Source organism: Berghia stephanieae, chromosome 1, assembly GCF_034508935.2.
Source record: "Berghia stephanieae isolate SIO BIC M18660-M18661 chromosome 1, UCSD_Bste_1.3, whole genome shotgun sequence".
Classification (NCBI taxonomy): domain Eukaryota; kingdom Metazoa; phylum Mollusca; class Gastropoda; order Nudibranchia; family Aeolidiidae; genus Berghia; species Berghia stephanieae.
The window spans coordinates 127,900,740-127,914,822 of NC_088360.1; the positions used below are offsets into that span (position 1 = coordinate 127,900,740).

The 14,083-nt window shown below is 37.1% G+C and overlaps 1 protein-coding gene across 1 annotated transcript in view; it reads right to left on the minus strand.

Annotated features, from left to right (window-relative positions):
• Window positions 1-9,431: 9,431 nt before the first annotated feature.
• LOC144962838 (sushi, von Willebrand factor type A, EGF and pentraxin domain-containing protein 1-like) overlaps window positions 9,432-14,083 on the minus strand; it is a 17,863-nt gene continuing 13,211 nt past the window's right edge. The window contains exons 9-11 of the mRNA XM_078896161.1: window positions 13,142-13,377; window positions 12,360-12,747; window positions 9,432-11,787 (exon numbers count right to left, since the gene is read on the minus strand). Of these exons, the coding sequence (XP_078752287.1) occupies window positions 9,432-11,787; window positions 12,360-12,747; window positions 13,142-13,377 (2,980 nt within the window). The remainder of the gene's footprint in view (window positions 11,788-12,359; window positions 12,748-13,141; window positions 13,378-14,083) is intronic.

Genomic DNA, 14,083 nt, shown 5'->3' on the forward strand with positions numbered 1-14,083 from the left:
GAAAATTTTGTCTAAAACCAAAGCCCTATCTCCACTGAGTAAAAATGTTTTTGAATTTTGAAAATCCATTCATAAATAAACAAGTTATGCAGTTTTAAAGGTGTCATTTATTTGGATGACCCGCAAAGAGGAAAAAAACGCGAAAATATGGGACGCTTTTTCGGCATTTTTTTCGACCTTTGGTGGTATCTTGCGTAATAAGTGTAGAATTAAAAGATTGAAACTTGAAGAGCAAATTAGGATGGTGTTTTGTAAAATGCGGGAAAAGTACTCGTCATATTCATATGAAATTTTACAACCAAAAAGAAGAAATGTTCATGTATTACCTTGTCAGCGACAAAACCTCCACGCCCGGTAGTTTTAGAAATATTTTACTCCAAAGAGTAAAAATCTATTTTTAACGGTCTTCTGGTAATCGCACGAGTTTTGTCGCTTGACATAATCTAAAATGACCTTTTTTCTAACTGTGTGCCAACTTTCAGTCATATTCATCGATAAACAGCGTCGTAATTAATTTTTAAAAATAGCATATACGAAACGGCTTCGTCCCATATTTTGACGCGAATTCGGGCACTTCGTGAGCGAAAAAGAGGCCCAAAGATTTGTGCGGGATAGTCATTGCTATACAATCTCGTTTCTGTATCTTCAAAGCGCTTGCATCGAAAAATAAATTAAGTAAAAATGATAATGACAAATTATGGAGAAGGCACTGGTGCAGGATAATAAATCTGTAAAGGTGTTGATGACAGCTAAAGCAGAAAGGAAAAAAAATGAGCCTGCTTCGACACGTACCCTTGAAAATAATATAAGCATTATATCGCTCGCCCCAGCCGTCGGGTAACCGCAGTGGTGTAATGATACCACGTCTGACCGATAATTAGGAGGTCTGAGGTCCGGTCAGCAGGCTGGGTTTGTTTTGTTTTGTTTTGTTTTTTGTTGGTTTTTTTCTTTTTTTGGTGGGGGGAGGGAGGAGGGGGGAGGGGAGTTTTTTCTCGTATTTTTCCTTCGCTCTGTCTGGCACTATTTCATACATACCTTTTCAGATTTTTAACAATGGTAGATTGAGAATGAAGGAAAAAAAGAAAAGAAAAAAAAAAAAAAAAAAAAAGAGAGAGAGAGAGAGAGAGAGAGAGAGAGAGAGAGAGAGAGAGAGAGAGAGAGAGAGAGTATACTTACAATGAAAGTATAATTGGACATGTATATATAACCACACATCCTCACGTGTTGTTTTTCGCGGAGACGATAATCCTGTTCTCCAATAATAACTCTTATACCATCCTCATTTAGCTTGTGGTCCATAGCAGCTTGATGGGTTCGAACGCTTACGTGAATACGGATCTTGTAATTGCTCTTAGATTCCGGCGGATCCGTGGAGAACATGAGATAGGAGTTGTAGGGTGATCTAAAAAAATACAAAAGATAACGAAAAGAAATAGATTGCTCGAATTCGAATAAATCGTGAAAATTCCCAGAAAACCGCAATACAAAATAAAGATTTGACAAAGTGTGTATAAACCAGTGCCAGACAAAACAAGAAAGAAAAATCCAAGAAACAAAAAAAGCATCCCAAAAAATCAGTCTTCTTCAACTGGGGATCGAACCTCAGACCTCCTGATGACGGTATTCAGGAGGTCTGAAATTCGATCCTCAGTCAAGGAAGACTCATCTTTTAGGATGATTGTTTAAATATTGCATATTTCTTTCTTGCTTTGTCTGGCACTTTTCCATACACACTTTTTCAGATCTTTATCTTACACCAGTGCTCGCTCCCTAATTTTTCAATTTGGTTTAACCGCAATACCACGGTTTTTTGTGGTTAAACAAACCACTCTCATCAAATCTCATTGTTTTGACTTACTTTAAATTTCCAACGTCTGAATCAGCTCGACATTCACAATACCCACCAGTTTGAGACACTGAGTCGCGATTATTTTTTCTTTTAGAATAGAATATATCATTTCACAAATATCTCCCAATTCTGGTATCAGAAAATGGGGGTCTCCCTACGTTCAGTTGGTAGACCACTCACTTCACACGCAAAGGGACCGAGATCGGTCCCGAGTGCAGTCGAGATTTTTCTTTGACTCCCCAGTCCACCCAGCAGTGACTGGGAAGCTGGGTCTGTTATATTTGGCTGAAAGTGCTTTGCGATAAACTAGCGTCCTATCCAAAAGGTAGCAAGCAATTGCTATTGTACATTTCACGCTATAGAAACCGGGATAAACTTCCCTCCATGGGCCCAATGACCCCGAAGGACTACGAATAGTATCAGAAATGGAATGGGCATGGTCTAACAGCCGTCTTGAGTAGTAGCGTATATCTCATAGGGCACTTTGACGACACCTTTTTTGTATTTTTAGCATATACGTAGTACTTCAAAACGTAATCGATCAAGATGCCTCCCCAACTCGACAAAATGGTCAAAAAGTTCCTTCACACTCCACCATTTTCTCACAGTTTAGACAATTTGGTTGTCCACTATATTGGCACTCACGTATAAATCGTCAAAAAAGCCTCGAGTTTAAAACTTTTGACAAGTTGGGGGTTCCTAGTTATAATATAATGAAGTGAAAGTTTTCTGGCAAAAAGACAAATATAGGCTTAGTGTCATTTTAAGACACTACATAGTATTCTGGTTGTGTGTCATAATACAGTAAAGGACAACCATTTCCGTTGAAAATGATATTGACACAACAGCATCAGCAAAGAAACTTCCTTAAGCCAATTTGTATATGTTCAATCACGTAATAATATATATTTACATTAGTTAACTCTAAAATATGTAAATTACCAATCGAAGATCTTTGCAGCATAAGGCATATCTGGGTGATCATCATCGGGAATCATTTACAAAGTGATAGATAATTTATTAATATTAGATTCGCAAATAATTTTCTCTGATTGACGTCCCTTCAAAGTTGAATGTTTCGACTCGCTCTCTTTAAACCTTTCTATTTTTAACTAAACTAATGTGTGACCTTTTGTGTCGTCTTGTATTGTGTCAGAATAACTATCTATATGAAGAAATGTAATCGAGTTTATAGTTAACATGGTGTACCGATGGCACGGTTGGGAGAGGACTAGCTACACACGCAAAAGAACCGATATTGATTCCGTGTAATGAATAAAGTAGAGATTTTTTTTCTGACCTCCCTGTCCACGCAGCTTGATTTCTTTTGGACGACAAAAGTATAAAGATAAATATTATATTTGTACATGACAGAACAAAGTCTAACTTACTCATCTTTTTTTCCAATGTAGGTACCATCGAAGCAAACTGATACTTTATTGAAGTATTTCGCTTTATCCACGGGTAGTTTGGTTGTAAATGGAATAGGCTGCAAAGGAAATTAAGAAAGATAATTTTGATTGCGAACCAGTGAACGCATTAACGCCCCTCCCCCTAAAAAAAACAACAAAAAACCTTGATCTTTTAGATAGAGCAATATCGACTGAAATATACTCAAAGCGCTTTACAAGAGGATCGAAGTCAACAGAAATACTTAACATGTAAGACGAGACAAGACGCTTGTGAGGTGCTTACTCCAATTTATTTTTCTTTTCGACAAAGACACAGCTGTGACTGACTCACTTTACACCTGAGTGCAGAAAAGGAATATAATTTAATAGTCTTTTCCTAGGACTCAACTTTGTATTGCTCAAAGCGGGACTAGAACCATAGACCTACAGGCGGGTGTCATACCACGAGACCACAAAGCCTCACAAGCAAGGTAAGTTCCACTCTGCGACATATCAATGCTGATTTCATTACCCCACCCCCTCTCCCTTTATACTACACGCGGCTATGTGGTCTTGTGGACCAGAAGTTCCAGGGTTCGAGTCTCGCGAGGCATATTTGAGTCCAATGGAAAAGGCTCTTTCCTCACATTATCCCATCATGATCATGTGTAAAACGAGTACCTGGTCGTTAACAGCGTTGTTTCTGTTGCAAGAGCAATGTAATATCGCCTAACAGGCATCATGTCTCGTCCTGCGTGTTAAGTTTTGTTTTTGGCCAGGGACCCCTTGTAAAGCGATATAAGCACGTTAAGTAGATATTGCCCTATATAAATGCTCAAGTATTTTAAATCCAACTTTCCGTAATCCAGGTGACACTCTTGTTGTGAAAATATTTATTTTGCAATTAACATGCTTTGTAATGTCAAGTCAGGGTGCAATTTTCACGGGTTCTATGTCACTTTTTTAAACTCTTAAAAGCACAGTACTTTGTATATTTGTCTGGGCATATGAATATGAGTATGAAAAAGTACCAGACAAAGTAGAAAGAAAAATACAAACTTTAAAAAGAAGATTTTAAACATAGGCATACGCTCCGACTGAGGCTCGAGCCTGAGACCTTCTTACAAGTTAAGATGCCGTTTTACTGAGCCTCCGAAGCCTCCAAGCAATATTGAGCATAATCAGAGACAGGATGGGTGACAACGATTGCAAAAACTCTGCTACCAGAAATTAATTCTTTGGAAAGACGCATTTCTCTCGACATTGGGATGTTTGGAAAAAATGATAGCATTAGGACATAAAGGACGCATATTAAGGGGACTTGAACTCTATGAAATAGAAATAACGACGAGATAAATGAACCAGCGCAAAGTGTCCGGAGCATGGCGAATTCGTGAAAGTGTGCTGTTTATTTTCACATTACTTAAGCTCTATTTCAATTTGTGAGATGAAGAAACAATGAGGTTGTTTTTTTCCGTAGGCAAGGAAAATTTTCTCTATAAACTAAATTGGAAAAACAAAACAATAACAAATCACGCAGGCAGTGGAAACGTTTTCATAGATTAGATATATGTACAAAAAAAAAAAAAAACAATAATACAATATAATATATATATATATATATATATATATATATATAATATATATATATATATATATATATATATATATATATATATCAAAAGCAATGCAATTAAAAAAATCTTATATTTTTAATTCGATCGTCTGAAGTAAAGAACTTTTGAGACAGGAGTTTCTTTCAGTTTGTGGTTTTTTAAAATTTTTATACTCGACCATTCAATAGGGACAAAAAGTACAACGTCACACCTGCCTTGCAACGTCCTTTTGGTTCCACACTCAACAGAAAGAATCGAGCTGTGGTCTTTACTACGAACACAGTTGCTTTTAAAAAATCAAATTGATCGAATTTTACTTTGCTAAAATGGTTCAATGTTTTGCAAATAATTGTCGATATCGCTCTGTCGGTTTTACCGATTTTTCCAAATGGAACCACTTTTGGTTGCTTTGAGAGTTATTAAAGGGAAGTGATGTAACGACCTATTCTCCTTTCACTAATACTACTAATCTCAACTCACCGGATTCAGCCATTTAGTTCGGGCACAAAGTGATGTATCGAACCCGTTCCACTCCTCTTCAAACGTGGTCATATTAAGTTGGCAAGTCAAAGGATCTTTCGTGCCTAGGTATGTATGATTTGTATCGCAATTTACCATCCATGATGAAGTGTTATTATTCTGACCGTTCACAGACTGTTTAGTAAGACTGCCACCTAGGAAAGGTGTAGCGGTATCACAGTAGATCCGACAAATCATATGGACTTTAGACCATTCTCCATTCGCCTGGCACACGGAGACATTTAGGGGACCCATGAAAGGAGGTTGGCAAGTTACTGTGGCTTTAGATAGATAGGTTGTCGTTTTCAACTGTTTAAAGAATAAAATCGGGATAAGAATCAGTCATGAAACAAGTATCTGAATAATGTGCATTTTTAACCACATGTAGTTTCTACTAATTATTCTAAATTAACGTGCAGATGACATTTGGGATGGTGATATGTCTTATGTGTGTCTCTCTCAAATGGCAAATAAAACTGAATGTTTTGATAATGAAAATCTCGTTAACTGAAACTATTTCTTACACATTCAGATTTACACCCACACACAAAAGAATACTAGATAAAAATATATTCAAAAGTTAAATATCAGTTATCAATGAAATCTTTTTTTTTTTAAATTCTAAGAGAGTTATTTCATTAAAATATAGAGCAATTATCTATTCCACTATGACCATTTGACATTTTGTTGTATTCTTTAAAATGGTGGCAAAGAAATCAACCTATTCGTCATTATTTATAGAAATTGATGTCCAATTGAGACACATTTAGGTCATATCTCAGGCCTAGGAAATGGTATATGACAAACAAAGATCAATATAGTCAAAGTCTCTGCTGCAGTTTTGCTCACTTATGAAACAATACGACAAAGGGGCCCAATTCAAGGAAAGAAAGGAAATAATATTATATGTCCTTCTACCCCGTTCTCTACCTTGATGCTGTGGGGCGGCTTGCGTGTCTTAATGATCCTAAGAGTTATTCCAGCGAGAGATTTGGCTCTCGTTAGGGTTACATATACTGGACAGGTCAAGGGGTAAGATGAGACTAAATGACCAAATCCAAGGGAGTATAAATAGGTTAGAATAGGGCAAACAACTCTACCCGTAAAAACACTCATGTTACGGAAGCATCGAGAGTAAAGCCATAAAGACATAACTTGGGAGTAGAAGGGTTTTCCCATGGAATCTTCAATTTTGACTCCCCTTTTACAACCCAAGAACAAAACAAAAATCGCCGTATGGAATGTCCGCACTATGTATGAAACAGGGCTCAGGTGGCATCAGAAAAGCGGACATAGGATATTATATCCCTACTCGGTCTCTGTGAGACCCAATTGACTCAGACAGGCCAACGGAGGCTTGCTACTGGAGAGTTGATTCTCTACTCAGGCCATGAGGTAGAGACGCGACATACTGATGGTGTTGCATTTATGATAAGTAATGAATCGCAGTGAGCATTGATTAGCTGGGAACCAGTCAGCTCCAGAGTTATATGTGCCAAATTCACGCGATAGACAACGGGATAAACTACGAACCTATGGGCTAAATGAACCTAAAGAACTATTAACAAAACTTTTCCAATTCCATATTTGTATGTATTTTTCTCACACGTATGATACAAATGCTACCCAAAACGTCAAAAGAGTCACGAAGTCGAATTTTAACTAGTAATCAAGTACTTTGTATTCGTCCATCGTCCAAGCCAAATAGTAGAGTAATGGCATTTTCCCCAATACAAACTCTTTCATCAAGACCAACGTAAGCAAAATAAACCTAAATACATATTGTAGTGTTATGCCCCTACCGATGATGCAGACGAAGGCAAAAAAAATAAGAATTTCTATTGCTAACTTCAAGCCATTAATTAAAAAAAAATAAAAGACAGAAATATAGATATCACAATGGGGGATTTGAATGCAAAAATAGGTGCAAATAGAATTTGAATAATGCACGGGCAAGCATGGAATATGACAAATGAATGAAAATGTAGAGCGGCCGGCAGACTCTTGTGCGTTTAATAGCTTTGCATGTTATAAGTGGGACCATTTCCCCCATAAGGACATACATAAAGCTACTTGGGTATCACCATACCACAGGACTAAAAACCAGATAAATCATAAATGTAGCAACTAGCAATTCCGTAGATCACTAAAAGATGTAAGCGTGAAAAGAGGATCAGACGTGGCATCAGACCACCATTTAATCACTCTGTTACCGCCTAAAGAAGTCATGATTTTTAACCACAGGACATGATATAACACCGACTTTCTGAAAACGAGAATATAATATATAATATATATATATATATATAATATATATATATATATATATATATATATATAGAGAGAGAGAGAGAGAGAGAGAGAGAGAGAGAGAGAGAAGAGAAATTCAAGCTAAACCTATCAAATATGTACCAAATTCTTCAACATTTGAGCGATGATGTTAGCCTTGAAATGATGTGGGAACAAGCCAAACAGATGTGGGCAGGCAATTGTGAGGAGGAGCTTGGGATAAATATAAATGAGCATAAACCTTGGGTGACACCCCATACTCTAGAAAAGATACAATTGAGGAAAAACACGAAATCTGTTGTAAACTCGTGTTGAACAAGGTCAAGTAAAGGAGAGGCGAAACAGAGTTGTAAAAATATATCTGGGCATACAAAAGATCATCCATTGACAAACTGGCATGTGAGGCAGAAGAGGCGTTGGTAAAATAAATTTGAAATCACTCTATAAAATCACAAGGAACTGTCGGGAAGATACAAACAATTTGATAAACCAAATAAAGATAAAGAAGGAAACACTCTATGTACACCACAAGAACAATTAAACAATTGGGCTGAACATTTTAAAGAACTTTTAAATCGTCAAATGCCAGGAAATCCTCCAATTATACCACCTACAGATTCAGATCTATCTATCAATGGTGAGAAACGCAGCATAGCAGAGATAAAAAAGACCATCAAGAAACTGAAAAGTGAAAAGGCAGCTGGTCCAGACAATACATCGGCTGAAGCTGATCTTGTTACATCAACTGAATTCCTCAACCAGCTCTTTTACAAGATATAAAAAAGACCAAGTCCAAAAAGACTAGAAGGAGGGCCTCATCATAACACTACTCAAGAAAGGGGACTTACAAGATAACAAATACTATAAAATAAATAATGCTTCTATCTGTCCCTTGAAAAGTTCTGAACAGGATTATTCTTGAAAGAATGAGATCAGCAGTGGATACCAAACTTCGAGATCACCAAGCAGATTTCTGACAAGACAGGTCGTGCACTGATCATATTGGCAATTTACGCATCATGAGAGAACACAGACACTAGAGTTAAACACATCACTGTACATTCACTTTATTGACACAAAAAAGGCATCATCAAAAAATTACAGACTTTATAAACAAATGGCTAAGGACGATTTTGGGGTGGAAGAAGACCAGCGAGGCCAAGAGATAGTTGGCAAAGAAGCATAGCAGAGGAAGCAAGGAGAGGCGGTTACACATGGAAGCAGGCGAAGAAGACAGCCCAAGTAAGAGTCAAATGGCAAAGCATAATTGATGTCCTATATTGGGGTTGAGGGCTTAAGTAAGTAAGTAAGTAAGTAAGTATGTAAGTATCTATCCTTGTTCTTAACAGGAGATCACCAATACGTATTAAACAAGTACCAGGTTCAGACTCTCAAAAGGAAACGATCAATTGGTATGCAACACACTTTCTAATGAGATCTCAGAGAGATGACATACAATGACTATAAATATCATCTTGAAAAAGTAAAACCAAGATCTCTGACGGTCCTCCAATGAACCCGCTTCAGTTTTGATCTGAATCCTAGATACTGCAAATGTTGCTTCTTGACGCACAAAGAAGTAAATAACATTTTTAAAAATAGAATAAAAGCTATAAGTTGATTCAAGTTATTTGTCTTTGGGAATGAAATTGAAGATTCAAATTTTTCTTTTTAATGTTGTTTACTTCCATCTCCCACACACCGATAGATTATAAAAGGAAAACGTGTGGACGATGAAATAGACAATCTTATACAGGATTAAAAGAATTAAATGCCTGCCTTTTCTGCTTTATAAGGGTTTGTTGGATCGTTTGATGCCGGGAAAGCTCCACAATCAACCAATTCACAAATAGGTAAATCTCCCCATCCATTTTCTGGAAAACAGATAGCGCTTGATGCATCAACAGAACTGGTTGCCTCATTCCTTTCTCGTGGACTGTAGCCTTCATCACATTGGTATCTTGCAAGGAAAGAGAGTTGCGTATTGCTAGCAACACGTTTTGAAAGACTTTTGAAACGAGAGTGTTGTGCAACGGGGATGGTCAAACACCGTCCTACCGGCAAACACACGGTCGTAATATCCGTCCAGTTTCTACCTAAGCAGTAAGTAAGAAAGGGGTTTGACTTTGTAGATGGTGTAAATCCAGTGTTACAAGTATGCTCCAGGAAAATAATCCCAGATCTCTCAATGATTTTTGTCGAAGCATTAGAGATTTTTGGAAATGGTAATGGGCACGGAATCTCTGGTTTCAACATTTCATCTTTCTCACAGGGATTTGTTGTCAGGGACCATTGGCCTTTTGCGCTACAATACGATATAAATGGACGGCTGTTTTCTGAACCATTCGTGCATTCGTATATAGCTCTTTTGCCCACCGTCGTTTTGTACATTGTCATTGTTGTATTTGGAAACTCCAACGGACTCTGGCAGTCTAAAGGAACGCATTTGATATTTTCTAGAGGACTCCAGTTACCATCTTGACAACGCATTATTCCACCTCCGATATACCCAGGTAAACAAGAATAAACAGCTTTTTCCACGTAGGACGTTATCGCCACAATTGAATTCTCAACGTCTGGTGGTTCTGAGCAGAAAAGGGCACTGATGTTAAAACATTCAGTAACTTCTGGTGACCAAGTACCATCTTCTTGACAGACCTTTGACCCAGATCCGGCAATTTGATAACCATCATCACATGTATATGTGACTTTAGAACCGTACGTGTTGGATGAGTTGTTTGAAACGGTTGCGTTTGTGACTTCTGGAGGATCGGAGCATGTCATAGGGACACATCTCTTCCTATGATAACCAACCCATTGGTAAGAGTAGCAAAATTTTTCATACTTTGTCACATATTTGGTGTAGCCTATATCACAAGAATAGATTGCTTTTGGCACTAGAATTGTTAAGGAACTATGTGAGACTGTTGAGTGGGGTTCTTGCGGTGGATCACTGCAATAATACATTTTGTTGGTACACTCTATCAAACCATCTGACCAGGTTCCATTTCTTGTACAGATTTTCTTTGAAAATGAAGTTGTAAACAGGAACCCCAGGCTACACGTATAGACAACTTCGGACATGTAAGTAGTTTTTTCAAATGATTTGTAGGAATTGGGAAATTCCGGAGGGTTCCCACAATCAATCATATTACACTGTACTCTCTCCTGACTCCAACCGGTATCTGGTCTGCACGACTTGGAATCAAACCACCAATGCTCGTAGCCAACGTCACATGTGTACTTAACATCAGATTCCTCTTCTTTCATATCTAATTCAGCTTTTGCGTGTTCTACGCTTGGTGGCTCAGAGCATGAGTCAGCTTCGCACATAATGTTAACACCCGACCATCTATTGTTGTTTTCACGCTTAGAACAGTATAAGGTTAAATCGCCACCAGAGATTTTATACCCGCGAATGCAAGAGTATAATGCGTGTAACACAGAATCTACTATCGTTAGCACGTATTCAGCATTATCAATTGTTGGAACGGGTCCACAGAGAAGTTTTAAACACTGAATAGTTTCAGACCACGAATAATTGAACATGCACGTTGTATTTGATTTATTGTACGCGAGTTCATATCCGTTATCACATGAATATACAGCAATAGTACCAATATCGTAATTGCCATGTACTTCAAAAGAACCGTGTTGAAGAGTTGGCGGTGTTTCGCATTTCCTTCGCAGACAATAGAAAGAATCGTCACCTGACCAAGACCCGTCTTCTTGACACTCTTTTGTAACATTTCCAATGGGTTTGTAATTATCTTGACAATGATATGAGACAACGCTTCCAAATGTTGTTTTTACATAATCTGCCGTGGCGCTAAGAATCATAGGAGGGTCTCCACAGTCAATTACTTGACAAAGATCTCCATTCAACATATTTTGCTCTCCTTCTAAGTTAATTTGCCAATTGTTTTGGCCACAAATAATGCTGAGAGTGAATTCTGGCGTTGAAGTTTGGTAACCTGTTTCACATTCGTAAGTGACGATATCAGCTTCTCCGGTGCCACTTATTGACGATATGAAGGTGTTTGCAAACGAAAGGGGTGGCCCACACCCGTCTTTTATACAAGTTATGTTTTCATCGGACCATCTTCCGTCCAGTTGACATATTCTGTAGGAAAGAAGTTAAATTAGTGACTTAGTAGCGAGCTACAAGACCCATTTATATTATTTGTGAAACAAACATTTATGCTTGCTAGCTTTAAAAAGAAAAAAGTGCATTTTTTCTTTATGGGATGAAAATCTTTATAAAATAAACAATATATCATCTTTTGACAATATACAATGAATGGGAAGACGAAATAGAATGGACATTTAAATATTGAAGGCCAATACAGGCTATTTTTGTCTTTAACATAACAATAGGACAGTTATGACTACAATGTGAATGAAAAAAATAACCAAACGCAAACTAGAATCAGAGACTGTTATTTGTCTCCTTAAACTTCAACAATTCAATATCACATTAATCAGTTAACTGGCGTACTCTCTACAAAGATACTTATTTAAAAATCTCTTGGTGAAGTCCCAGTTTTGAGAGTTTTTTTGCCAAGATGAGGGCCATTTAAATCGATCGATATTTGAAGGACGAGATTTCGGGCCAAATATTTAAATACGTGTCTTTACAGAGTACGACAGTTAACTTTTTAAATACTCAAATGTAAACAAAATTCATACAATTACCTGGTTGTAACATTTTCATCCGCCACTATCATACCCGTGTCGCATTCGTATTTGACACTGCTGCCATAGGTTGTCGCATCGAATGTCATATTTGCATCAGAGACTGTCATGGGCTCACCGCAGTTCACAAGAATACAATGAGAAGAGGCGGAATTATTGATTTCATAAAATGAGAGGGCAGAATCTAGATTCTGTTCTTGTGAAATATCCCAATAATCTATTTTTACATGCCATTCTCCGTCGTTTTTACATTCGTATACAAAAGTTGACGTGTTATCAACAGTTTGATAACCTCTATCACATTGGTACACAACGAGGTCTCCTGGAATAAAAGTCTTTATCAAAGATATGGGTTTGTTCAAGCCATTGGTATTGAGGTCCCCTGATCCTGAAAATAAATAGAAAGACTGTTATTTTGATAGAGACTGTTAGTTATCACACATAGACAAGCAACCCATGATTCGGGGTGTCAACCCTCAAAAGCTGTATTATTTGTTTTATTTATTTCATATGGCTGAACAAGATCAAGTGCGCATGTGCCAGGCGCTTAAATAATGAGTTAAAGAGGCTTATCGTGATTTCGAAAATTCTTTATTGAAAATGGAGGGTCTCGATAATGATAGCTAGGGCGTTAATCGAAATGACGATGATCATAATGATAATGATGATGATAATGATGATGATGATGATGATGATGATGATGATGATGATGATGATGACGATATTAATGATGATGATAATGATGATTACGATGATGGCGCTGATGATAAAATGCAAATTACCAGATTCTGACTCATCAATGATTCCACCAGGCAAATTATTTGTACTTAATCTATCGATATCCCCTTGGTCTAGTGATGATGACGGTGTAGACTTGACAATCTCAGGAACATCAAGGCCACTGATTATGGAGGCGTTGGGGAAATTTGGTGGTTTCCCACAGCCCTGCTTCTGGCAAGGCGACGAAGAAGTGTTGGTGCTATTACTCATTGACCACACACCACTGGATTGGCATATGCTGTAAAGAAAGGTAAAATATTTATTCTAATTCGCATTATCGACATATACTGTAAAAAAAAGGTAAACGATTTATCAAAACTACACCGCTTTATCGATACATATTGTGAATAAAGGTAAAAGATTTATCATAACTATACCGTTTGATCGACATATATTGTAAAGAAAAGTCAAAGATTTATCATAACTACACCGTTTGATCGACATATATTGTAAAGAAAAGTCAAAGATTTATCATAACTACACCGTTTGATCGACACATACTGTGACGAAAAGTAAAAGATTCAGCACAGAGCCACCGCTTAATTGGCACTCTCTGTAAAGTAAGGTAGAGGACTTAAAATATCTTCGTCGCTTGAGTGACAAATACTCCAAAAGCTCTATAAAGAAAGGTAAAATGTTTAATATAAATATCAAATGATATAATATAAACTGTTTTGCACATAAGAAGTGTTCCATTTATTTATTACATCAAACTGACCTTGTATTTCATATTTGCAAACATTGAAATGCGGTTACACTGACAGGCCTACATATTTGGACATAAGCAACACCAATAACATTTTACGCCTATAATTTAGAGTTTATTTCGATGTTACACATTATCGATATATTATGCTTCTCTTTGATAAACGGGTAAAAAAACGCCAATCATTTTTCATATGTAACTTTATATTATATATTCTTCTGTTTTTATATTCTCATAT